This window comes from Zalophus californianus, chromosome 3 (assembly GCF_009762305.2).
Source record: "Zalophus californianus isolate mZalCal1 chromosome 3, mZalCal1.pri.v2, whole genome shotgun sequence".
Taxonomy (NCBI): Eukaryota; Metazoa; Chordata; class Mammalia; order Carnivora; family Otariidae; genus Zalophus; species Zalophus californianus.
In genome coordinates this window covers 52,743,190-52,770,544 of record NC_045597.1, presented here as the reverse complement: position 1 = coordinate 52,770,544, position 27,355 = coordinate 52,743,190, and the positions used below count along the sequence as shown (strand labels likewise).

At 41.2% G+C, this 27,355-nt stretch overlaps 1 protein-coding gene across 7 annotated transcripts in view; it reads right to left on the bottom strand.

Moving 5' to 3' along the window:
• DGKH (diacylglycerol kinase eta) overlaps window positions 1-27,355 on the bottom strand; it is a 181,750-nt gene that overhangs the window by 94,814 nt on the left and 59,581 nt on the right. For all 7 annotated transcript variants that reach the window (XR_003519008.2, XM_027588535.2, XM_027588532.2 and 4 more), the window contains exons 3-4: window positions 6,748-6,858; window positions 3,715-3,795 (exon numbers count right to left, since the gene is read on the bottom strand). Coding sequence is in view for 6 of the 7 variants with exons in the window: in XM_027588535.2 (XP_027444336.1) it covers window positions 3,715-3,795; window positions 6,748-6,858 (192 nt within the window). In the remaining variant the exon portion in view is untranslated. The remainder of the gene's footprint in view (window positions 1-3,714; window positions 3,796-6,747; window positions 6,859-27,355) is intronic.

The following is a 27,355-nucleotide window of genomic DNA, read 5'->3' as shown; positions in this document are numbered from 1 at the left end:
GAGCACAGGACTGTGCAAGGAAGGAAAAGTAACCGTCGAGTAGGTAGGATTTGTCCACAAATCCTTTGATGCCACTCTCACGGTGTCTCGATCCCCTCCCCTGAAGCTCAGCCAACCTTAGTGACTCATTCAGAACCGACAGAATGCGGCAGAGACGATGCTGAGTAAAGTCACAGGGGAAGTCAGTTTCCGCCGAGCTCTCTCGAACCCGTTTTACTAGAGAGTTTGGCATTGGGTTTTCAGGCAAAGCACAGCTTTTCCACTTTCCATTTGCTAATCACAGATTTTCCACTTACTATTGTCCCCTGTCAATGTATCATCCTTAGGGACTTCAAGGCATGACTGTAGCGAAGCTGAATTTAGCCATTCCTGTATCTTCCAGCCATAATACCACTAAACTACACCATTAACCTTTGACATGAACTAGCCAAAACAACAGTATCAATAGCAGTCAATGCAATCCAGAAAGGTAGGATATTTAAATATTTAAAGATAGGGAAGATTGTCAATTACTGGTTGAAAACCTCTCCCTTATTCTATTTTATGCCCTAGAAAGTTCCACCAAATTCATTTGCTGTAAAACTCTAAGCATCTGCCTAATATTTTAGTCTCCACATTTCTAGTCCAACAAACTTCAGAAATAACATTTGGTTGAGTGGATAAATCTCTTGAAAATACTTCACCAAGAAGTCTTCTCATGTGTAAAATAAACTTTCATCTTATTAATTAAATCAGCAAATATTTACAGATAAGGTACTCTGAGGTAAAATGATATGACAGAGTCTCTGTCCTCAAGGAGATTATAATAAATGTAAGTACCTAATTAAATATAAGGCAGACTACAGTGAGTTCTATAATAAGAAAGGCACTAGAGGAGAGATTGAATGTACTTGGAGGTCCAAGAAAGAGTTATACAAAGGATTTGAATACCCTCTCTCAAATCTAAGCTCTCCACTTTCTTTTACCTTTATCTACACCAATACCCTAGACTTTGTCTTTATCTGAAATTGTTCCATCCTTCAAATCTTAAATTTTGGAACCCTCTTTTAGACTAAATTCTAGATCCCTGTTGAGGGGAAACCCTTATTGCCCACTTCCCCATGAGTCTCCACAGAGGAGAGAGGACTTCGGTTCGCTCCCTAGGGAAGGCAAGCAGTTCGTCACCCTACCACACCTTCATTTGGGAGGAAGGAAAAAGAAGCAACAATGTATCAGAAGCTCTGATTAGGCCTTCAATAATTTATCAGAAGCTCTGAATCTAGTGGTTGTTGGATCCTGTTCAGTGATAAATAAGCTGTCCCTCACTCCCTATGTTTTATTCTCAAGAACTGAGAACCCAGAGGGGAAGATGGATGACTTATTATCCCTCGAACATCCAACAATGTCTTTATCTTTTATAAGCCCTGGATCAATTTAGCTGTTATTCTCGCTCCTCATCTTAAAAAAAAAAAAATGTGAAAGGCATAGGAATTAGGTACATTACTAAACTTGATCTCCATCTTTGCTAGACACTATTTACTACCTCATAATCTTCTCCAGGTCCCTGTTCAGTTTCAACTTTCATTTTCTTTCTTTCTTTTTTTTTCGTAATTTTATTTATTTATTGGACAGAGAGTACACACAGGGGAAGGGGCAGGGAGAGGGAGAAGCAGGCTCCCTCTGAGCACAAAGCCCGACGTGGGGCTCAATCCCAGGACCCTGGGATCAGGACCTGAGCTGAAGGCAGACACAACTGACTGAGCCCCTCAGGCACCCCTCAACTCTCATTTTCTAACCCAAACCTAAGTAAACTCTGACTCATAGCAGATGACCTCGGCTTCAATTTCATTGAGAGAACAGTAGTATCTGGGTTTGGAATAAACGAACTTCCTGCACACACCCACCTCCATAAACTTTGTCTCCTGGTCAATGCTAATCTCTAAATGGGCTCTGGCTCCCATGCTCCATCCATTCTCCCCTGTCTCTCCTGACACTTCAACTTTCGAGTCCAACAATTCTTTCCTCTCTTCATATAGACACACTAAAAACCCATTTTAAAAACAAAGCCAAAGAACAACAACAACAACAAAACTCTTTTGAAGCCTGAATATTATACTTGTTCTCCTTCTTCTAACAGCCAAGCTTTTCAAAAAAGCAATCCACCCCGGCTTCTCTGCCTTCCCACCTGTTTGGCAAGGCAGCCTAACGCACGCCAACCCCTCCCCAAAGTCATTCCCGTCAATGTGACCCAATGACCTCCATGTTAACAAATTCCACAGACGCTTCTCATTTCTTCTTTGACTTGATCTCTCTACAGTATTTGATGTTTAACAACTTCCGTCCTAAAACTATCTTCCACAGGCTTTTCCTAACATCATCACCTCCCAAGGCTTCACCTCCCATACTTCAGAATGCTCTGTCTTTATTGGTCAAACTTTAAATTTTAACATTTTCCCAGGATTCTATTCTTGGCTTTCCTCTCCTCCAACTAAAGGTTCCCTGGGGCAGTGGAAGGGGCAGGAACATTTACACCATGGATTATCCCACGTGCTGTAAGTCCATATGGCTAAATCTGAATGCATTTGCTTCCTCCCCCCCACCGGCCCCACCCCCACCAGCGCTTACCTCTATCATGGCACTGCTCTGTATTTGTATAAACAAATCTGTCTGTCTTCCCTGCCCTGGCAAGCCCAGGAGATGGACACAGCACACCACTGTCAGCAGTGCTAGCTTCTTGAACAGGGGCTGGGAGTGTGGATGGGGGCAACAACATAGCGAGAGCAAGGCATCTTAGAGGACCTAGGAATACGTAGCTATAAAAACTACCTGGGAAGAACTTCACTGAACTCTATTGTGAATATTTTGAGGGAAGTAATCTTCCCTCAAGATGAATCTATTTATTCATCTCTGAATCTCTTGTGCTTAGCACAAGTGCCCAGCACATCGTGGGTATTCAAATCATATTTTTTGAATGAGGGAAGTAGAAAAAGAATGAGATATCTGAGATTAGCTTTGAAGAACTGATAGAATTTCAACAGCCTTAGATGGAGGAGAAATCAGTGAAGCCAGGGGGAATGGGAAAAGTCCAGGCACAAACAGAAATGCTGGACTGGTGGGGTGCATAAGGACGAACAGTCTCAGTAATTCTAGAATGCCAAGGTATGGTTTTACAAGACTTGAGGATGGAGCTGCAGATGTAACTTGACAGGCAACAGTGAGCCAGTGAAGTCTTTCCAGCAATGTGATTTGTAATTGGAAAAGAATTAACTGGAACAGAGGATACCTCTTTAAGTAGCTATCAAATGAATTACTTAAGTGAGAATAAATGAAGACCTGAACCATAGCAGCTGCCTGAACCACAGCAATAGAGTAAAAGTAGAGGAGAAGGGAAAACATTATTTTAAGAATGAAGGTAAGAAATAGACTTTTTGAGTATTCCAAAACAATGGAAATTAATTGAAGTATCAAACTTAAAAGAGGTGACAATTTTAAAGCACTAAAATTAAAAGGCCTAAAATGGAAAATGTTGTGAATACTTTTAAAAAAATACATTTAATACATTGGTTTCTTGACAGTACTTGGTATACAGCATGCTTATCAAGTTTATTGTGTTGGCAGGAACTCCAACATGCTTAAGTTGACATGTGGTTGGTAACGGAAGAGAACATTCTGTACATGCTTAGGAAAGGTCATTCTATAACTTTTGAGAAGGATGTCAGCAGAATATAACCATACCGTGAAACTGTTGTTTGCATTTTTTGTGCTTGCTTCGGCTACACTGGCATCTGAGAGGTCAACTTCGTCGAATATCAGAGACTGTTAATGAAAAAGAACACAAACACATTAAATGAAAACCTAACTCAATGTTCGTCAATAACTTTTTTTTTTTTTTTTTTTTTGCTATCAGGTCATGACTATGAAGCTGTGTCAGTAATTAGGAATAGAAAGTGAATAAAAAGTCATTCGTGATTCTTTGCAATATCTTCTTAGGAAGAGTAAAACCATAAAGTACAACTAACTCATAAATCCCAAACCGAAAAGGTCTTTAAAGAACCCTGTGGCACAGAGTTTCCATATAAAATGCTCTGTGCTCTCTAGAAGCATAATTTATGGGGAGCCTACTCAGTGTGGTGCGTGTGCACGCACGCACACACACACACACACACACTCTCACACACACAGAGTAATACCTCTGGACAGGCAACAGCCTGTAACAACGTTGCCAGGAAGGCAGAGGCAACATCATCATTCCCACATTTGCTAAGTGAGAAATGAGACCTTGTCCTGGCTCGAATCATGGTGTTACTAAACTTTCTGAAACTTATTTTCCTCATCGATAAATGGGTTTGAATGAGAAGGTGAATCTGCTCTGCAAATATAAAATGGTGTTTCTTTTGTACTCTTAAAAGTGGTTTCAATCAAAAAGTTTCAGTGATAAAAACTCCACAAAAATGGAATCTTTAATAATGTTCAATTTAGAGATTAGGAAACTCTACTAAATAAACATATCCTTCCCACTCTCAGTCATTTGGTCATTGTTTGCACTCATTCAATGTTCTTGCAGCACGGCAGCTATAAAAAAGCACCTCAAATGGGCCCCTTCCACATGCACCCCAATGTTTACAGCTGCAGTGTCCACAATAGCCAAACTATGGAAAGAGCCTAGATGTCCATCAACAGATGAATGGATAAAGAAGATGTGGTGTGTATACACACACACACACACACACACACACACACACACACACACACACACACACACACAATGGAATATTACTCAGCCATCAAAAAGAATGAAATCTTGCCATTTGCAATGACGTGGATGGAACTAGAGGGTATTATGCTAAGTGAAATAAGTCAGAGAAAGACAAATACCATATGATTCCACGCATATGTGGAATTTAAGAAGCAAAACAGATGAACATAGGGGAAGCGAAGGAAAAATAAAATAAGATGAAAACAGAGAGGAAGACAAACCACAGAGACTCTTTTTTTTTTAAGATTTATTTATTTGAGAGAGAGAATGAGAGAGAGAGCATGAGTGGGGGGAGGGTCAGAGGGAGAAGCAGACTCCCCATGGAGCAAGGAGCCAGATGGGGGACTCAATCCCAGGACTCCAGGATCATGACCTGAGCCGAAGGCAGTTGCTCAACCAACTGAGCCACCCAGGCACCCAAACCATAGAGACTCTTAACCATAGAAAACAAAACAGGGTTGCTGGAGGGGAAGAGGGTGGGGGGATGGGTTAATTGGGTGATGGGCATTAAGGAGGGCACGTGATGTAATGACCAGTGGGTGTTATATGCAACGGATGAATCACTAAATTCTACCTCTGAAACTGATTAACACAGCATACGTTAACTACATTGAATTTAAATAAAATTTAATAAAAATTAAATTAAATTTACCAAAAAAAAAAAGAAAGAAAGAAAAGGGGCCCCTTGTCTGATAGCTTCTACCAACACCCCCAAGATCCCCAGGGGGTGTGCAAATCCACTTCACTCCAACCAATCTGACTATTAGACTTGTTCCCCGACCAGAAAGAATTTTTAATCTCGCACAGGAGAAGAAACAGATAACGACTAATTGTAATATAAGATGGTCTATTGAAAAAATGCAAGAAAAGAAATACTACAGAATGATATGGAAGGTCACAGATAATTTCCCCCGCAGAAAACATTTAAACTCTTGCTCTTGTGAATGATGGAATAAAGACTCTTTGAGGGGATCTTAAAGAAAACAGGGAATTTCATCAAGTGCAGACAGAGGGAAAGATCATCTGTGGATGGCAAACACGGGCCAGGGCCAAGGTTATCAAGTGGTCAGTGCTGCCTAGAGATGAATGTGGAAAGGCAGCATGGAGCCAGATCAGGGACAACCTTGAACATAACGACTTTTAAAATGAGATTACTTTATTTGGTTATTGTACAGCTACATAAACTAAGAATTACGTTTGTTTGCATATTTGATTTTACCTCCCGGTGTATAACTTTATTAATTATATCAGAAACATACGTTTTTTTAATATGGAAATTATCAATTATTCAACTGACACAGTAGCCAGAAATCTTAACGTTTACTTTTGAAGGAACACTAAGGTATCAGTTTAAATGGAAGCTCATCATTACTAGTTTTTTCTTCCCAAACCACATCATTCTTATTTTCTTCAACTGTTATATAAAAATTATTTAAAGTCTTGATTTTATTTCACTTGGTTTTTATTCTTAACTGCTAGCATAATTGAGTGATTGTTTTGTGTCAGGCACCTTGTGTATTATCTCATTTAAGCCTCCTCAATACAACACGAGCTGCCTGCAGCCACTCTTGTGGAATGTGCTGGAAGTGGGATACAAACCCTTGTCTGAAACCAGAGGACAGATTCTTAGCAACTATAGCAATTCTCTCTCTCATGGTCAGGGAAAGATGTATAAGATAAAAGGTAGCAAGAAAAGGGGGGAAACCCAAAACTTTCAGCTTATTACATTTAATAAGGTTACATTTAATGTTTTACTTTAATTGTAAGGAAAGAGGAAAGGAAGAAAGAAAACTATACTAGAACCTTTCCATAAGATCGTCCTCCATGGACACGCCATGAAACTGACTTAAATAGACTCCCTTGGGATTTGGTCCAAGACGGATCACACGCATACCGAATTTACAGAAGAATGGTAAGGCTCTAGTGAGCACCAAGACAAAAAGTTCATAGAACTAAAATTTTTAATCCATCCACAACCTCAAGTGCTTGCAAGTCATATCCTTCCAAATTACCTTTGAGTCCTTTGCATAATAAAGTGTACGGCCTCGAAGTTTGAAGTAACGCTTTTTCCATCTTTGGAAGGAACTGGTTTGCTTCAATAGTTGTCCCTCTTTAATACTGGTCTGGGGAGAAACAGAAGCACAACAACATGATTAAAATGAAATTCAGAACCAAATAAAATTCAGAATTAATGACACACTATCAGTGACATTTTAAATATCATTTCCCAGGTCCTAGAAATTACATGAGAGAATATCTTCTTCTTTCTGTCCAACCAAGGGAGGACATGTGCAAAGCCTCATGAACAAAGGTAAATCTGACATGGTCCCCTGCCCTCCAAGTAGTCACAAATAATATGGGAGACACATGCACCAAACTAATTCTTACGATTCAGTGTGATGGTAACACTGCCTTGTGTAGAGGAAGTATTTTACCTCCCAGGGTATAACTCTACTAATTATATCAGGAACATATGTTTTTTCAATATGGAAATTATCAATTATTCAACTGACACAGTAGCCAGAAATCTTAACGTTTACTTTTGAAGGAACACTAAGGTATCAGTTTAAATGGAAGCTCATCATTACTAATTTTTTTTCTTCCCAAACCACATCATTCTTATTTTCTTCAACTGTTACATAAAAATTATTTAAAGCCTTGATTTTATTTCACTTGGTTTTTATTCTTAACTCCTAGCATAAATGAGCGATTGTTTTGTGTCAGGCACCTTTACTATTCATCTGGAAAATGCGGATGACACCGCGACATACCTTATAGGGTCGTTGTAAGGAATACATTAAAAACATAGAAAGGACTTATTGCACGGCATATAGTAAGTGCTCATTAAATGTTATCATTAGCTACGTGTTAGTTTAACGAATGTAGTCAAAGCACTATGCATGGTGGTCCAGAAAAGGAAGCATCAGCTCCTTTAGAGGGAGGCAAAGAAGTCTTCCCAGAGGATAGCCCGGGGTGGGTCTGAAAGGAGTTTATCAGAATGACAAGGGATGGCGAAGCCTATTTTAGGTGGGTGCAAAAGTAGAAAGGTTTAAAACAGCATGCATATTTGGGGAATCTTCAAAGAACTTTCAGTTATAAATGCAGGGTAGGGTTTGCAGTGTGGGAGCAGCAGGGGATGTGGCTGGAGAAGGTAGGCAGGGGCTCTGTGATTCTGGGCCAGACTCTGTGCTGAGTGCTTCATGTATGAAGTTCATTTCATTATCACCAACAAGATACTTAGAACCCCCGGCCTCATCTAGTATCTCTCCCTCGCTTTGGCCCCCTGTCCACAATGGTGCTTTGCTTTTAAGTGGCCATGCATGCTCCTCTTAGATCTGGATGCCACCTAATCTCTCCTCCTGGGCTGCTCTTCCTTCAGATATCTGTCTGACCAACTCCTTCACATACTTCAAGTCTTTGACCTTCTCAAGTGAGACGCACCTCACTGACTTATTTAATACCACAATGTGATCCCCAATTTCATCTTATTTACTCCCTCACACAAAGTACTTACTTTCCTCTTCTATGTATAATGTAATTTGCATATTTGTTATGTTTATTGTGCTACCCCTATTAGAATAGAATTTACCTGAGTTTATTACGTCTAATAAAGTTAAATTCAGTGTTTCATTAGGGAGAAGGAAACTACACTTATAGCAAACTAAACTTACAGTCTGCCTCTGAGATTGTCCTTAGGAGACATGTCATGGGACTGACTCAAATAGATCCCCTTGGGATGCGGTCCAAGAGGGGTCAGTCACATTTATACTGAATTCATAAAGGAGCAGTAATGTGATGGTGAGTCTCCAGGACAAAAACAGCTCATAGAACCAAAATTTTAAATCCATCCCACCGGATTGCCCCCTGATGTATCTCAAGTACCAAAAAATTATCCAGCACACATGAAATTCAGATCTATATGAATGAATAGCAGGTACTGAGGTAAAACTCATGTCTGCTTGACTCCAGGGTTTATTCTCAATTTCTACACTATACTGTCTTTTATTATCAACAAGACATAAAATATTGAGAAAAATATGTTGTCACCAGTAAGGTAGTCAAGTTATATATAGTGTCAATGAGAGATTTTCCCCATCGCTTGCTCTGAGACTGTCTTCCAGGAATTGTAAATTTTTAACGATAACAAAATATTTTTGCAATTTCGTACCAAAGAGCTTGATTTGGAGTCAGACAGACAGACTTCAAGCCAGGCTCCACCACACACTGAAAATAGGAAGCTGGGCAAGTTGCTTCAACAATCTGTCCCAGTTTCCCCTCCTGAAATACAGGAATAATAATACCAACTTCACAAGCTTGTTGCATCTAATTTAATTATACGATAATGGCTGGAGAGCACTTAGCACACTGTCTGGGTTACAGAAAACATTCAATAAATGGCAGAAAGTGTTATTATTATGATATCACTATGCTATTAAGTTCAGGGAGTATTTGCCAGGCACCAAATTCGAAGAGCTTCTTGGAAGAAGAGAGTAAGTGTTTGCAGGCCACTCTGAGGGCAAATAACAGCTGGAGCAGAAGGAGAGTGTCAAGAAATGAGGTCAAGGGATATTAGAGCCAGGAGAGGCGGCCACCATGGGAAGCTTGCTTTTTATTGTAAGTGCAAAAAGCTAGTGAAATGTTTGAAGCAGGAGAGTGAGAATGGGGAAATGTCCAAGGGAGAGATGCTAGGGTCTCGAGTGCAGGTTGTCGCATCACTGAGACGCAGAGAAGTAGAACAATTTGGAGGCAGAATCCACTGGACTTACTGATAGGCATCAAGGGCAAGAGAGAGGAGAAGGACCAAGGAAAAGTCTAAGCTGCTGGCTTGGGCAACTAGATGCGAGAGACCAAGAGAAAGGGGTATAGGAGGAGTGACTGGTGAGTGGCGTTGCTGGTGTTGCTGGACCATCTGGTGTCACCCCGGGGAGACAGTCATCATTCTTAAACACAAAGTAATGAAATACTGTAAAAATATAACTTAACCAAAGAACAAACCATTTGTTCTAGAAGTGAATGTGTTGGGATTTTTGTAAAGTTTTGTTTAGGGCAACGAGGAAGAGAACTTCATGTTTGGTCTATTTATGTTCTATAAGCATTGTCTAAGCGAAGCACCAATAACTTACTTCATTCCCCACATGGTTATCAGAGTGATTTTCCAAAATGAAAACCCGATTATGTTATACCACAGCTTAATTCCCTTTCGCCTGCAGCAGGAAGCCCAAACTTCCGTATGTACCATTGAAGACCCTGCATCATCTCTCCAACCTCATCGCCCACCCCTGCCCACGCTTCTCCCTCGGCCCTAAATGGCCTTTCCTCAACTGGTCCGTCTTGAAAACTCCTCTTCATCTCAACTCGGATCCTCTTCATCTCAACTCGGAAGCCCCTGGCTTCCCTGACCCTAAGGAAGAAGTAACTCACCCTACCTTTGTCCCTCTGAGGTGCCTTACCCCCTCTGTATAACAGCATCTATGACACCAGATAGCATTGGTTTACACGTGCATGGTCCAGCCACGCTGTGAGCTTCCTCTGAGCAAAGACAGCATCCCACACCATCTAACACACTGGCCGACACCTTAGGGCCTCTGTAAATGCCACACTGAACAACTTTTAGCTAAATGTAAAATAGTATGTCAGATAACTTTGTATTTTAAAAGAATGAAAGAATGAGAAAACCGGGCCCCCTGGCCGGATATGATCTTACGTTTTCCAGCATTCAGCAGGTCTGAGCCTGCTTCTTCTCATGCATATAAAAACAGCAGATACTATGCACAAAGGTGTATATACCCTGGGGTGCACTCCCTGGGTGAGGGGTTGGGGAGGGATGGAAAGAGGACAGGAAAATGTCAATCTATCCTGATTGCTAATTTAGAGATGATCCTTACATAGTCACTTTCAAAGCAATAGTTCATATAGTTTTTTTTTTCTATATCACTTTATGTTCTTTAAATCTTGCATAAGCACGGATTAATCTGCAATGTGTGAGGCTGTGGGGGAACACAAAGATGTGTAAGATATAGTCCTTATCTTCATGCATTTACAAACTTCTTTATGTTACACGGTTAATTTTAAATTTTAAAAAAAAGAAAAAACTTTCTGAGGCTAGCTTACTTTCTTCTAAGAGATGGGATTTAAAATATTTAACTAGAAGGCAGTTATTCACATGAAAGTCAATCCTCAAAATAAACTTGTTTATATATGGCTAGTTAAACAAACACTTCTTATAAAAGTAGGAGCATAACAAAAATAATGATTAATTTGCAACAGCTCTAGAAAATATAATCATATTATCAAAGTATGGGTCAGAGAAAAACATGTGTGGGTCCAAAAATCTCAAAATACTGCATATACTAAGTGAATAAACAAGCAATCGTTCTTTAAAATCATAATATTTATTATGTTCAATGTTGATGTTCAACTAGAATAACAATTTGAAGTTGGGAACAGATATAAGAAAGTTATGATAAGAGAGTTATGATTCAGAACCTGTTAAAATTAAGTACAAAATTTTAGTTTTAATTTCCTCACAATCTCCTGGATAAGGGATAAATTCTCCTCTCCGTCAAAAAAGGGCTTAGAATGTTTACATTTAACTGACATTTAGTCATATAACCTTGCACATATTAGTTCAGTACTACCCAACACTTAGGAAAAATCAGTAAAGCCATGGAGACCTAACTCTAATCCAATAACCCAGTTTCCAGATGTTAAAAACACAAAGTTCAATGAACTTGGCTTTGAAAAAAGATTATTTCAATCAAATAAACTTTAAGTTGAAAAATTTCTTATCTAGCTGGCTTTCAAAGGAGGTCTGTAGTCTAATGTCTTAAGGCTGTGGAATTGTTCATTTCATGTTCCCTGTGTAGCTCAAACAAAAGTCATTTCTCTTTTAAAAATCATACACACACACACACACACACACACACACACACACACACACACAGGTGCTCTATGATTTCACCGACAATTTCAGAAACACTTGTGTGCCACAAGTTGAAGCTACTTGGATGGAATACTACTTGAACGTCCCAAGGAGAGCACAATTTTAATAATCACTCAATGAGCCACTTTGCAAAGCTAAGAATTTTTGAAAAATCAGTTACTGCCTGATTTATCTGATAAATGCACATTTTCTCATGCTGACTTTTTTTGGCCATCGAAATAGGTGTGGTGAAAAGCTTGATATAGTGAAATGGAAATGTCAGTGATGACTCATCTTTTACAGATGTCTTCAAAAATTCCAGAAGAATCTCTAGCTTCTCCTCCTCTTGTCCCAACATGACCCCTTAACTTCTCTTCTAAGGAATGGGAATGAAATTTGTTGTTATGGACTGAATGTTTGTGTGTCCTCCTGAAATTGAAATCCTAACCCCCAATTTGTTGGTATGAGGAGGTAGGGCCTTTAGGATTTGTGCCCTTATAAAACAGACCCCAGAGAGTTCCTTCTGCCACAGCCATGGATGAACCAGGAAGCAAGCCCTCACCAGACACTAGATCAGCCGGCGCCCTGATTGGGACTTCCCAGCCTCCAGAACTATGAGAAATGAATTTGTCGTTTAAAACCCTCTAGTGTATGGTGTTTTTCTTATAGGATCCTGAACAGACTAAGACGTGGGTCGAGAGAGTTTTCACACCACTTTGTTCTCATCTCTCTCTCTTTTTTGAAAGATTTTATTTTTAAGTAATCTCTAAACCCAACATGGGACTCGAACCTACAACCCTGAGACCAAGAGTCGCAGGCTCCACTGACTGAGCCAGTCAGGTGTCCCCCCACCACCGCACTGCATCTCTCTTAACTTCTGTCCACTCTACCCCCCAAATAGAAAATTTTTCTTTGACACATACATTTCCTTAACCATTTTGTTATACAAGCTCTGGGAAAGCTGTCTATGCCTTCCTGGGCATCTGTACAGAACCTATTACATTGTGAGTCTATTTGACTTTCTTTAATGGTAAGCCTCTTTAGTTTTATAGACTTTAAATTGGAAATAACACCTGTATATCACCATGTGTTATGATGACATATGAGACAGTGGATACAAAAGTATACACAATTCTTTAAAAATGTAATATGAAAAAATAAAAAAATAAAAATGTAGTATGACAAGATATTATCTTGACTAATATTAGCCCCCATCATAAGTATTATTTATTATAGAAAGGTTTCATTTCTTCAGTCCATCCCTTTCCAATCTTCCTGCCATCGCCTTAGTTCAAGCTCCTCTAACTCCCTTGAGCTCAACAGTTCCCTAAACGTCCTCCATGCTATCAATTTTTCCCACCGCTGGTCCATTCTTCCCACTCTGGACAGAATTATCCCTGAAAAACAAATCTGATCCTGCCAAACTCTGGCTTAATATGTTCGGTGGTTTCCTATCACCCACAGTATAATTCCAGCCTTGTGAGCTAAGCACACAGACTCCTCCTTCCACAAGTGACCCACCTTCTTTTACGGCTTCATCTTCAAGTCCTCCTAAATTCACCTAACAGCAGAGTAGAAGAGAAGCACTTGCTAATCCTCAAACCCTCTATGCTTCCCTATGTCCAGCCTCTTTCACGAGCTCCTCCTTCTACTCACAGTATTGTCTTCTGCTTCTTGTAAACCCCCATCCCCATCCCATCATCCTTCAAGGCTCAGGCCACCATCACAGCCTAGCTGCATCCACAGCACTTTGCTCATACATAATTTATACCATTAATCATGTGGTAAGGGAACTTTTAAAAATTTGTATCTTATTTATTTTTCCACCCTCCATATAGCCATACTTTTATATGGCCATACAGCCATATACCCTGACATTAAGAAAATAATTAATACATGTGAATCAATTTATTGAGTAATCGGGAAACGACAGTAAGAAATTAAAGTAACAACACCTACGAACCGAAGTTTCCCATCTATAAAGTGAGGATAAAGATCACCTGCCCTGTATTCCTCAGAGCTGTGGGGATGAAACAGAATGATGTGTAAATATCTTTTCTAAACTCCCAAATTCTATATATAAAGTATTGTAAATAAGGTCATACTGGTGGGAAAAGGTGTTTTAAGTGGAACTGACACAAGGTAAATAGAGATATAACACTCTTGAACAAGGGCCCGATGCCTATATAAAGAGAAATCATCACACAAAGACTGTGTGTGTGTGTGCACACTGTCCACTTATTTTATTCTATTTTGTGGTAGACATAGAAAATTATGTTTGAGTTTTATATTTTGTGAAAACCTTAATGAAATGAATTCTAAAGATGGTAAAAAAATTAATATAAATTTCTAAGTATAATATAAATGAGACATTTTAAAAGAGTAACATACAATAAGATAATGGATACTTCAATATGCCAATGACTACTATGGTGGACATAACGAAGGAAAAAGTTGAGTGCATCTAACATAAAATCTCCATTAATGCACCAACCTCAAATGCCAGATGATACAGGAGTGAATAGTATGGCCACTAGTGACATATTTTCTTTTCTTTTTTTTTTTTTAAGATTTTATTTATTTATTTGACAGAGACACAGCGAGAGAGGGAACACAAGCAGGGGGAGCGGGAGAGGGAGAAGCAGGCTTCCTGCAGAGCAGAGAGCCTGATGTGGGGCTTGATCCCAGGACCCTGCCAAAGGCCTAAGCCAAAGGCAGACGCCTAACCAACTGAGCCACCCAGGCACCCCGTGACATATTTTCTGAAGTTGTAAATAGCACCTGGTAAAGTTCTAATCAAAAACCAAAATATAGAGGCACCTGGGTGGCTCAGTCAGTTAAGCATCTGACTCTTGATTTTGGCTCAGGTCACGATCTCAGGATTGTGAGATGGAGCCCCACATTGGGCTCCACTCTGGGCATGGAGCCTGCTTAAGATTCTCTCTCCCTCTCCCTCTGCCCCCCTCTCAAAACAAACACACAAACTAAAACCTCCCTTTTTACACACAGTAGTTATATACCTGGAAAATGAATACCTTAGCATAATACTTTAAGATTTTGTGTTACATGAAGTTAGGTTTTAAGCTCAGGTGATTATAAATCATGTTTGCCCATAATAATATCCTGTAGGACATTTGAAGGTCATAAATTATAAAGGACAATTCTTTGAAGTTTTGACCTGCCTGGTATGTTGTAAGATTGCTGGCTAGGAGGGCTCACTATGCCAAAAGCACTGGGATGATGTAAAAAACAAAAACAAAAACAAAAAAACACAGATTTCCAAAACACCTCTCCTGAGAATCACTGTTTTAAGGGCTCCAAATCTATCCTGTACTCCTAATCTTAATCTGAGCCATTTTTTTTTAAGATTTTATTTCTTTGAGAGGGAGAGAATGAGAGATAGAGAGCACGAGAGGGAAGAGGGTCAGAGGGAGAAGCAGACTCTCCGCCGAGCAGGGAGCCCGATGCGGGACTCGATCCCGGGACTCCAGGATCATGCCCTGAGCCGAAGGCAGTCGCTTAACCGACTGAGCCACCCAGGCGCCCAAATCTGAGCCATTTTTTAGGAGCAACTATAGTGTCACTTTGGTGACGTATCTGGCAAGTTGTGGATTTGGAACCACTTCCATGAAGACCATGTTTAACCACATAAATTATACAGTCCCAAAATGTATAAGTTTTCTAAACATTAAACATAAGAACACAGCGCAATCATGAACTAGTATTTAATAATGGAGCAGAGTTTACAGCTACTATAAATTACTATTTTACATCTTAGAACATCAGTCTAAAGTATGCTAGTCCAGTAAGGCCAGAAAGTGCGTTGGATGCCACTGGCACTTCGAAATTCAGTTAGCTGAACTAATTGAACTGATGTATCTATCTTCCCAACTAGCCTGCAAGAGCAGGGCCGGACCCACCGTATTCACCGCTGCAGCCCTGGCACTTATCACAGTTCCTTGCACAGAGAAGAGCCCCTAATCCTTACTCACGGAACACATGAATGAATGAAGTAAGGAAACTTGAATGGTATGTTATCTTAAGAGCTCTTAAGGGAGAGCCTGGGCAGGAGCCTTGCCAGCATTCTGCAAGCTGTATCCAAAGGAGCTTCTTTCGTGGCCATGTCTTTCTCCTTGGCAAATGTCCTTGCAGCAAATATAAGCATTTAGTTGTTGATTATTCTACCTTTTTTTTTTCCCCAAATTGAAAGTCATTCTGTTTTTATCCACTACCATTTTTTCTTCATTCTTAAGGGAGGCCATCTTTCTTATCACCATTAACATTGTCTGTGGGCGGCAGAAAAGGCAGATATACCTGGAGAATGTATAAATCAGCTATTGTTTAGAATAGATTTTCTATCCTTTCATATTTTACCCAACAGTTGAACTTAAATAATTTGGCTTGAAAGGTGGTCAAACCCATCACTCATTTGATCTAACATCTCTGAAACTACAAGTCTATCTTTATCACAAGTCTCAATGAATTGTGTCTCATATCACAACATTGTTTCTTTTCTTTTATTAGCCCTTCTAAATATTCTCCGTGTGATTATAAAACAAGAACTATTTTTCCCCACAAACATGCCAGAAGCTATACTGAATGATTACTGCTTCTCTTCTCAAGGCTTTGGAAGGTTGGCCATTGGATCTTGTTCTGATTCAGTCTGTCTCTCTCTTTTTATCAGTCCTGGGTTAAAATACTTCAAGCCTGGCTTTTCTATCAGCCTCCAAAATTTCCCTCAGTTCCTCTTGATTCCAGGCCCTTTTGGGTTTCGTGCCTTGTGTCCTTTCCCCTTCTGAATTTTATCCAACCAGAGATTTCTTACTTCCTTAAAAACAAATTTGAGCCTCTTTATGAAAAGGGCCATACATATGGGGCGCCTGTGTGGCGCAGTCTGCCAAGTATCCGACCCTTGTCGACTCTTGGTTTCCACTCAGGCTGTGATCTCAGGATCGTCGGATCAAGCCTCGCGTTGGAAGCCCGCTTCAGATTCTCTCTCCCTCTCCCTCTGCCCCCCCACCCCCGCTCATGCATGCTCTCTCTCTAAAATAAATAAATAAATAAATAAATCTTTTTTTTTTTTTTTTAAAAGGACCATACATGTATTACACGAAGCTCTATTAAATACACCAGTTCTAAAATCTGGCTGGTCATCTGAATGACATAGAAAACTTTACGGACATTCAGAATCTCTGTTCACCTAGGAGGTTTTGATGCAATCGATCTGGGATAGGGCAGACAAACTTACACATCTTAAAAGCTCTCTTGGCGATTGTAATCATCAGTCAGGCTTAATAAACACTCGCATGAACAATATTTAAGTAATAATGTGTAGACACTCTACACTTAAAATATATCTTTCTCTTTGTGTGTGGAGCCCCGTTCACATGCCACCCCTGCCTCTCGGCACCCCCCGGCTCTGCTCCAGCGGAGGTGGGGGGGGTAATGTTAATAACAGAGCATGTCCACTCCAACTCTCCCCTTCAGCCTCCTGAGAGCCATCTGCCCACAAGAAACCAGGTTCTACTCTACTATCATTCAGAGAAAAAAACAGATTGGATTTGCAGGAGAAGGTAAGGAATGAAAAGCTGGGATCTGCCCTGGACACTGCCAAGTGCTGGGTAATGGTGGGAGAGAGAGAAGAGTCGTCCAGGTACTTACCCTCCCCTTTCCCTAATGTGTCTCCAGCCCGCACCACCACCCAAGGCCTGTGCCGGCACCAGCCCGACCCTGCCAAGAAAGCAAATGCCAGCAGAGGAACTGCGGTGGTCACAATGAGAGGAAGTTTCAGTGAGGAGCCAGAGGATAATGCCGTAGAGAGAGGTATCTCAGCTTACAGAACAATGGACACAGGCTGGGCTTCTGGAACCCGTGCTTAATGATAATGGAATAGGATGATGCAGGTGCTTTGGCATTTACATCACAAAACAACACCCTTTTTATTTTTTTATTTTTAAAGATTTTATTTATTTGACAGAGAGAGACACAGCAAAAGAGGGAACACAAGCAGGGGGAGTGGGAGAGGGAGAAGCAGGCTTCCCGCGGAGCAGGGAGCCCGATGCGGGGCTCGATCCCAGGACCCTGGGATCATGACCTGAGCCAAAGGCAGACGCCCAATGACTGAGCCAGGCACCCCAACAACACCCTTTTTACAAACTGCCACTTGGAGCAATTGTCCTCAAGCAGTTTGGGTGCCAGAATGATCTGAGGATATGAGCAGGTACTTTGAAGAAGTAACCCAGAACCTGACCAGCTAGCTCAGCCTCCTCATTCTGGGGTACCTCAGAGGGACTCTACAGCTCCATGAAATCCAGTTCAAAAATGGTGAAGCGAGATGATTACGTGTGCTTAAATACAATGATATTTAATGTTCATACAACAAAACCTTGACGTTTAATATTCTAGAAGTTTGTGAAATAGTTTCATTCATTTGTATTCTCTGAAAAATATGCAACCTCTATTGGTTCCTTTTAATTTTACCAGAATTGTTACTTTTACATGGACAACACACACACACATTCTGACTCAGGTTGTCTGAGACGTACGGGCTGAGAGGAAAATGTAATGTGGTCACCCGTCCTACATGGGGAGCTTACACCCTCTAGCGCTGTGCATACAAGGGGCTGTCAAGTCAAGTGAGGCATAGAACTCTAAAATGGGTCTCTGGCTCTGCAGTTTTTCATCCTGCCACGTCCAGTCCAATGATGAGAAAGGCTTTCCATCACAACTGTCTAAAAAGGAAAAAAATCCAATGTGGCAAACAAAAGCCAGCAATGCTGCAGCATGCACAAACCCTGAGAAGCGATGAGGTCTGCTCCTCAAGGCGTCGAGAGAACACATGCACCGGGGAGCATAAGGAGGAAGCTATAGTTTCCTCGTGCCTACTGATCCTGCTGAAAACTTTTAATATAGTCACAATATCTTCATTATTTTATTTGAAATATAAATATATACCCTTTATATAAATATAAACGCTAATATTTCGGACACTTATATTTAAATGTAAATTAATGCATTCTAAAGCAAAATCATGGAGGTTACCCAACATAACCTAATTACCCTCTTTAGGGGCACCTGGGTGGCCCAGTCAGTCAAGCATCTGCCTTCGGCTCAGGGTCATGATCCCAGGGTCCATGATGGAGCCTCACATCGGGATCCCGGCTCAGTGGGGAGTCTGCTTCCTCCCCCCACCCCACCGCTTGTGCTCTCCCTCTTTCTGCTCTGCTTTCTCTCTCAAATAAATAAATAAATAAATCTTAAAAAAATAATTACCCTCTTTACCAATAAACCATCTAGTTCTTACAAAAGTACTTTGTCCCTTATATTGGTTTGTAATTTTCTTGAGAAGACCTATCGATATAAATTACCTTCCTGAGACTGTAGTTCTTTTGTGAGGTTTTATTTGTTCATTCCTAAAATGAAGTTCTATCTCTACTTTCAAAATGTTCCTTCTTAAGGAGTTTCTAAGTGTATTTTTCTAAATACTGTTAAAGAAATAAAAGTATATGATTTTATAAAGTGCGTATTACACTTTATTTAAAGGAGAACATACAAAATGCGCATGCCATATCAACATCAGACCTACTTGCTTCATAAAATACAGTGAATTACAACAGATTACCACTGGGTGGTAGTGGTGTCATGCCTAATACTCAGGTTTCCTTTCAGAGATAGAAACATGAATAGGCTTCTTGTCAGAGTTAGATGAGTCCTTGCCTATACCTGTGAGTGGCACATAATAACTGTGTTGTAAAGAGGTAAAAAAAAAAACAAAAACAAAAAAAACAACTACTTTTCCAATTCTGAATTTACTTCTTCCCTTATCAAACAACTCTACTCACTTCCAAGAATAATCCCTTTGCCCACACATGATGTTCTGATGTAACCACTTTCCCACAAGGCCACAATGACACAACTATTTTGATGTACAGGCATTTTGATGTAGCCTAAAATAAACCACTAAACGCTATGTTAATTTTTTAAACTAGTAACTAATGTGTAAAACAGACAACCTCATGTTAGGCCTGAGTCTCACAAAACTGTTGCTCTCCCTGTTGTTCCCAATCTAAGACTGCCGTTTGGCTGAGGTAGAAGCTGGGGGTCAGCGGTATGGCCAACAATGGGATGGGAAGTGGGGTGAAGCTCAGGTCTGGCAGACTAACCACATATAACCAGGAGTCATATATTTACTACATATACTTATCTCAGAAAGGACTATTAACCATTCTCTGCAAAATATCTGCTTATTTTCGGGAGTTTCAATGGTATCTTCGATAATCTGCCTCTCAGATACTCTGGTTCTTCTCCAGAGATAATATGGGTCCCCAATGCATAGGAAATTCTCAGATTTCTGCCAGTTCTCTGAACTCATAGATAAATAGGTAGGTAGGTAGGTAGACAGACAGATATGTGTATGTTATATTCAAATCATAAACTATTTTAATGATGGTTTTGATGAGCAGGACTGATACCGCTAAAAGAATAACCCAGTTCTATCAGATTTTTTAAAAGATTTATTTCTTTGAGAGAGAGAGAGCAGGGGAGGGGCAGAGGGAGAGAGAGAGAGAGAATCTCAAGCAGACTCCTCACTGAGAGCGGAGCCCAATGTTAGGGTCAGTCTCACAACCCTGAGATCATGACCTGAGTCGAAACCAAGAGTCTGGCGCTCAACCGACTGAGCCACTCAGGCGCCCCTCAGTTCCACCAGATTTTTTTTTTAAATCTTAATTTTTCACAGAAATGGATAAAATCAAATGTGAGTGTCTTCTGTGATTAGGATGGGGCAGAAAAAAAATCAGAGGTGAAGGCTGTGTAAATTACTAGGTGAAACAGTAAGACATACATACACACCTCATACCACCATGGGTTCTACACTTCGGTCATGACAATGGGTTCCTTCATCAGGATCCATCCCCCTCTGAGATCTTCCCCGACCTACTCTATCCCTTGCCAGAAAAATATAACCCCTCCCTCCTCTGTGCTACTTTAGTACATCGTTCTTCCATCTCTGTTTACATTATACTGTAATAATCTGTTCACATGATGCGTAGAGGTGCAGTGCTATGGCCTGGGCGCACATCATGGCTCCATGGCTGACTAGTTGTTAAAGATGTTGGGCAAATTACTGCGCCTGAGCTTCCTCTCCTTCACAAGGTGGATGATGACGATGATAACTAACTCACGGGGGTGTCGTTGGGACTACATGATTCCATGCATGTAAAGTACATTTCCTGGCACGTAGCACTTGGTAGATGAGTTGTTCTTGTGTCATTCCTGCTCCTGTCCTTCAGTAGCAGTAGACTTCCCAAAGGGAGGACCACATTTACTTCTTCTTTGTATGGCTAGTAGCCAGCCCCATGCCCATCACCCCAGTGCTACTCATTCATGATCAGTTAGTTTGTTGATCTAAGTTCAACTATTCTCTGTCTCCATATCTAATTGTTCCTTCTCCATCCATTGTTCCCTGGGCATGTCTGATCTTAAAAAGTAAAAACTTTGTTCACTTGTTCATTACATCCTAGCTCACGATCTATGCCTTCCCTTCCATTACTACAAACCTTCTTTAAAAAAAAAAAAAAATTGAATATTCTTGCTGCCTCTTTCCATTTCTTCAGCCTTACTGGATAATTTCCCTTTTTCTTCAAGAAAACATCCCTATGGCTATTTCCAATAATATCCTATGTGACAAATCTCTCTGGGTGAACTTACCCTTCACATAGCTCCAATTATGTCCTCTAAATATATATATAACTCCCAAAACAAATCTCTACATTTATTCTCAGTTTTTCACTCCAGCTCCTTTTACAGCTGCCTATTGACATCCGCACATGGAGATGTTACCACCATCTGAAATTCAACAAGCACATTTTATTTCTTAGAACGTATGTCTTAGTATAATGGAAAAAAACACTGCTCGGGTTCAGGAAACCTAGATTCTAATTCTGAAACTTCCAGGTAATAGCTACACAACACTGGGTAAAAGTCACCCATCCGGAATTCAAACTGAACGCAGCACCTTCCCACGGCAACTCTGTTCCTCTTCCTGTGACCCCATCTGCTAGCAGCAGCATCGTTTCCCTAAGCACACAATCCCCAGACCGCCAAACTCTCATCTCTTCTCCCTAACTCCTAAATGCTTTAGCGTGCCATCGAAATGTTTGTGAGATCTGGTCTTCCTTTCCACTCCTACCACCACTGCCACAATTGCAGTAACTTCGTTCTTTCTCAGCCAGGCGTGAACAATGACCTCCTAGGAAGTGACCAGGACCAGCACTGGAGGAAGAACTGTGGAGACAAGAGCCAGATCAGCAGGCCTGACCACCACCGGCGCGAACCCTTCATTGAGAAGTTCCTGCCGGTCCAGTGTGAGTTTGGCCCGCGTGTGGAAAAGAACTCTCCTCTTAATAGCTCATAAGAGAGGCAAGACAGATCACTCAAACAAGTCTTTGCTGAAGGTTGGCAGGAACAAAGGGGAAAGAGCACAGAGGATCTTGGTATACAGTATGAACAAAGCACCTCTTGTTCTCCACGTCTGTGAGCCCAAACAGGGACCCCGGGACCTCTCTGCCGTGGCTCCCCCAGCAAGTGCAGACCAGGTGTTCCCCCACCATCAAGAAACACAAGCTGAGAGAACCACCACACTCAAGATCTCCAAACCCAAACTGAGGAGGGCTCACCCTCCTGCTGGCCTGGCCAGGGCCCGTCCTCACGGCTCTTGCACAGGGGAAGCTAGCTAACTGGGGCAGGCCTCCACTGGACACTGCAATCCAACCCATGTGTCCTACTGTTCATCAAAGAAAATCATATGCACATTAAACTGCTCTCTCCTTCTAATTAATTACCCATACTCCTTCCCCCCAGAATTGTTTCCTTAACGCACAGCTCTCATCCTATCACTTCCCCGTCCAAAGTCTTTTTTGGTTGCCGCTAAACCACAGAATAAAACAAAAACTCTGCCTCTAGGGCCCTTGACTGTCCACATCTTCCCTGCGTTTGTAGGCCTCCCATCTAGGTGCAATTTCCCTTCTTATTGCCCTGCCGCTTTTAGTCCCGGCATACTGGTCTACCTGCCACTGTCTGAACAAAACACACATCCTCCTCTCCTGCGGCCTTTATGTACATGTCTTTCCACAGACCCGGAATGCTTTTCACCAGGATCCTGCCTCTCATCAACTTACCCTTAAATGTGGGGCTTCACACTCTCCTTTCCAAATGTGTCAACCAAGTAGAGTTCACTCATTTGCAATACCATGTGCTCAGTCCTCACAGAGCCCTATTTGTAAACGGTAATGGATTCACAGAGGAGAGCAATGTGCTAAGATGATGTTTACTCTAAAACGCTTATCTCTCCCATTTTCAATATTGTCAGTGGCACATGAATTCTGAAAAATATATTACAGTATGAAAAGAAAATAAATCATAAAACAGGTCAAGTTACCCACTCAGTCTTTAGAAGACTGTTTAACCCTATCTCCCTAACCCTGAAAAATCCTTCTACGATCCAAATTATTTTATTTCTTCTTCATCCTACTCACACTCCAATCCACTTGAGGAAACTATTGGAAAAAAGGGAATGCTTTTGTTGTTGTTGGGATGGAAGGAAACATTTCCTTTCCTTCTCTCCAATTCACATATGCCAACATCTTGGACGCCCATGTTAGGCCATATTACATGTGTTACCTTTATTATATACGATTCTCTGAATACACATAGAATCCGTCTGCTGAGGTTATAGAGAGTCAGGGGAGACTCTACCCCTTGCTGCCCTTTCCCCTTGGAAGGTGAGGCAAATAAAGATCACCTCACTCGGATGCCTAAGAAATACAAATTCCTGGAGTACAGAGGCAAAAATCAGATTTGATGGAATATACTGTATTTTACATATCTTTTCATTCATTAGTACATGTTTATTGTCTACTGCATGCCAGGAACTAGTCTAGGCACTGGAGATAGAACAGTAAACAAAAAGGTAACGATGCCTGCCTTCATGGAGCTAAAAATATACTGAAGATCATGCTTAAGATTGATTCTACAAAGGATTTTTAACAACATCTAATTTCATTTTAATTTGTCTACATCTAAAAGGTGTGTATAATCTATTTATTCATCAACTTATAAACCTTACTAAACTAGTTCATAAGTATGGCCCCCAAAAATCTAAAGATAGCATGTAAAAGGGTGACCATAAAAGTTTAGAACGACAGCCAAAGAATTGTCAAAGAATAGTTTTCTACATGAAAAAGCAAGCAGCCACCTCAGGGTGGCATAATCAAAGTACAAATGAGCTTCAAAAAAAAGAAAAGAGAAGAAAAACTTATCACTCACTTCCAAAGAAATGACCGTTGTTTTCTTTTTTATTTTATATATCAAATGTACAATCTTAGGTTATTGAGTTTAAAACTACATGCATATGCATACACTCACACACAGCTACACAAATTGTTTTAGAAGGCCAAGATCATGCATATTTTTTTTTAAAGATTTTATTTATTTGACAGAAAGAGACATAGTGAGAGAGGGAACACAAGCAGGGGGAGTGGCAGAGGGAGGAGCAGGCTTCCCGCGGAGCAGGGAGCCCGATGCGGGACTCGATCCCAGGACCCTGGGATCATGACCTGAGCTGAAGGCAGACGCTTAACGACTGAGCCACCCAGGCACCCGGATTATGCATATTTTTAATAAAAAGCACCTCTGGAAATTTTTCTATTCACAATGACTGCACTAATACTGCTTTACTACTAATACTGGTTTTTTCCTGTAGTGGAAGAATGGCAAGTAACCAACCTCAGAAATGTTATGACTATTGGCCTTGGGCACTAAATGGAACTTTGTTTAGTAAATCAAGTCTCCGGATGGAAAGATCCTATGCAGAACAGAGAGAAACCTTTCTGTGAGAGAAACCACTAGTAGCTAGCTCACCGTGACCAATTTTTCCCCTGTCCCGATACTTGGCCTTCCAGCAGCACTCCATTTCCTGGCCTCCCTGGCACGTGGCCATGAGACTGAGTTTAGGCTAATAGGGTGTGAGCAGAAGCGATGGGTGCAACTTGTCACCCCCTTACAGACACTTCGCCTGGGTTTGAACTCACTTTCTGCTGGCTGGCAATGGTGATGCCATGAGCAACCTTGGAAGCTGCCTGGTAACACTACATTTCTCGGATGTGATAGGATGAATATTTGTGTTCCCCCCCAAATTCCTTTGTTGAAGCCTAATCCCCAATGGGACAGTATTTGAAGGTGGAGACTTTGGGAGGTGATTGGGTCATGAAGGTGGAGCCCTCATGAATGGGATTAGTGTCCTCATGAAAGAGACTCCAGAGAGCTCTGTCACCCCCTCTACCCTGTGAGGACAGAGGGAGATGGGCCAGCTGTGAACTAGGAAACCAGCCCTCACTAGACAGTGACTCTGCCAGCGCCCTGATCTTGGACTTCCCAGCCTCCAGAAATGTGAGAAGTAAATGTGTAAATAAGCCATCCGGTCTATGGTATTTTGTTATAGCAGCCCGAATGCACAGAGACATGAGGCTTTTTGCAACTGCATGTCCCCCTGTGGTTAAGATCTTGCCAATGGAATGTGAACAGAAGTAACGGGTGTCACTTTGGTCTAGGCCTTTATATAGGGCCTACCTCCTCTATGTTCTCTTTTGCCATTTTCTGGCCAGAACCTGGAAATGGGGACATAGCTTTGACCACGCAGGCAATGACAGTCCCCTGGGGAGACATCAAAGAAACAACATGGAAGGAACAAGGATCCTAAATGGCCCAGTGCAGCGATCTCTTCACCTCAGAAGCTCGCCTCACACTGTGATGTAAGAGCAAAACCTCTTTGTTTTCCCCACCTCTGAATTTGGGGGGTTTCTTTGCCATCACAACTTGGCAGCTCTAATAGTCAAACTATGTTAGAGCCACCCCACCAGTTCTGGACCACGTGCCTCTGTACTATTAATGGTGAGAGAAAATTTGGGGGTTTTGTCACAGCAGATTTGCTAGTCTACATACACTATGTTTCTAGCATCTAATCCAAAATTAGTCATTATATATAATTCTAGGAATAGATACAAGACTCTACGCAACATCCATTTCTCTTTTCCTTCTTCCTAACAGAACCCTGATTTGGTTTAGACATCCACTCTTTCTCTGCAAGTCATATGCTTAGGGGATGCTGACCCTATTCCTAGTTTTAGCAAGTACCTATTAAATAGTTTAATAAATTGCTAGGAGGATTCCTTTTCCCTTACCAGCAGTAATTAGTTCAGAGGTAGGATGTGACCCAATTCTGGCCAATGAGATGTGAGTGGGGATCTCCTGGGAGCTGGGGAGGGCAGCCTTTGGTATACCTGAAGAGAAATTCTGTTGACACCTGGAACTGATTCAGGCATTTATTAAGGATACAGCCAGCACAGAGAGCAGTATCACAGAGAGAAGGGAGTCAGACAGAGCCAGCCCCTCCACCAGATGCTTAGGCTAATATGGTTTAGGATTTTTTGTTACCTGCAGCTGATGGCATCCCGACCGGTAAAATACAGCAAGAGTCCCCACTGAATATACATAATAAATGAATCAATCCTAAAAATAAAGTAGAGATAATACACCACCGCAGCCCAATCACGAACTGAAAAAAACATTTAATTACTCTCATGCTAATAGCATCAAAGGGCACAGGAACCACCACAAACAGAAGGAAACTCAGCTATGGTAAATAGCTTTCTCCATTTACTTTCCTCCGATTTCAAAATGACAATCCACAAAACCACAAGGCTTAAAATTATCAAAACTATAAACCCAAAATAAATATATAACAATCTCCTCCTTATCCCAAACTAAGGAGTGCTCCTGGAAACAGAACCAAAAACTTCATTTGCCTGATCCAGTAAATTCCTGTTGTTTCTCTTCAACCAGTCATTTTGCAGGTTATAATTCTGACACTTACTCCTTACTCATTCTCAACACAATCTCCTAAAAGCTTTTCTAAACATTCTGTACCCTCTTCAAACTCCAAATTAGTACAGCCCTTGCCCCAAACAGGCAGGGCTCTCTTGAGTGCAAGAGCAAAAACGACATTCTTTCTCCTCTGTGCCTTTAATCCATTCAGAAGCCTGTTAATTGTCATGATGAAACCTATTCCAAAGCTGTCCCAGTCATTTATAAAAATTAAAAGTCCTCTGGTAACCTTTAGTCACAAAACAACTATATTTCAGTGAGTAAAATGTCCAGCCCAAACTCCAAACGTTATTCAAAGTTAAAGTTTCTCCCCGACCCCAGCCCAGGCTGCTGTAGACACAGCATGCTTCTCTTTAATCTGTCTGCTCCTTTCTTCAATTCACTACCCACACTATCTGACTCCTCAAATGGGGATTCTCTGTGGGTTCTGCAGAGATTTTCCCTCTGGAAACCTTCTTCTGCAGCTCCCAAGGATCAAGCCTTGATCACTCTGAAAGCCTGTGCACCCTCCAGCCTCTACTGTGGGGGTCACACTGTCCCTGGCATGAAAGGCTCTTGGATGGCACCACTCTTTAAAAGACCACCAGGGCGTCTCCTGGTCCATGGAAGACAGACCCTCTACGTTGTTATTAGTAAAAGCACCACGGGCTCCCAGTGTAGCCCTCTCCCTGTTCTGAGGCCAGGCAGGCAGGTATAGCCTCAGCATCTGATCTCTAAACTTTTCTAGTCCAGGTTCGGGTCTTCACAGCCTCAGGAGA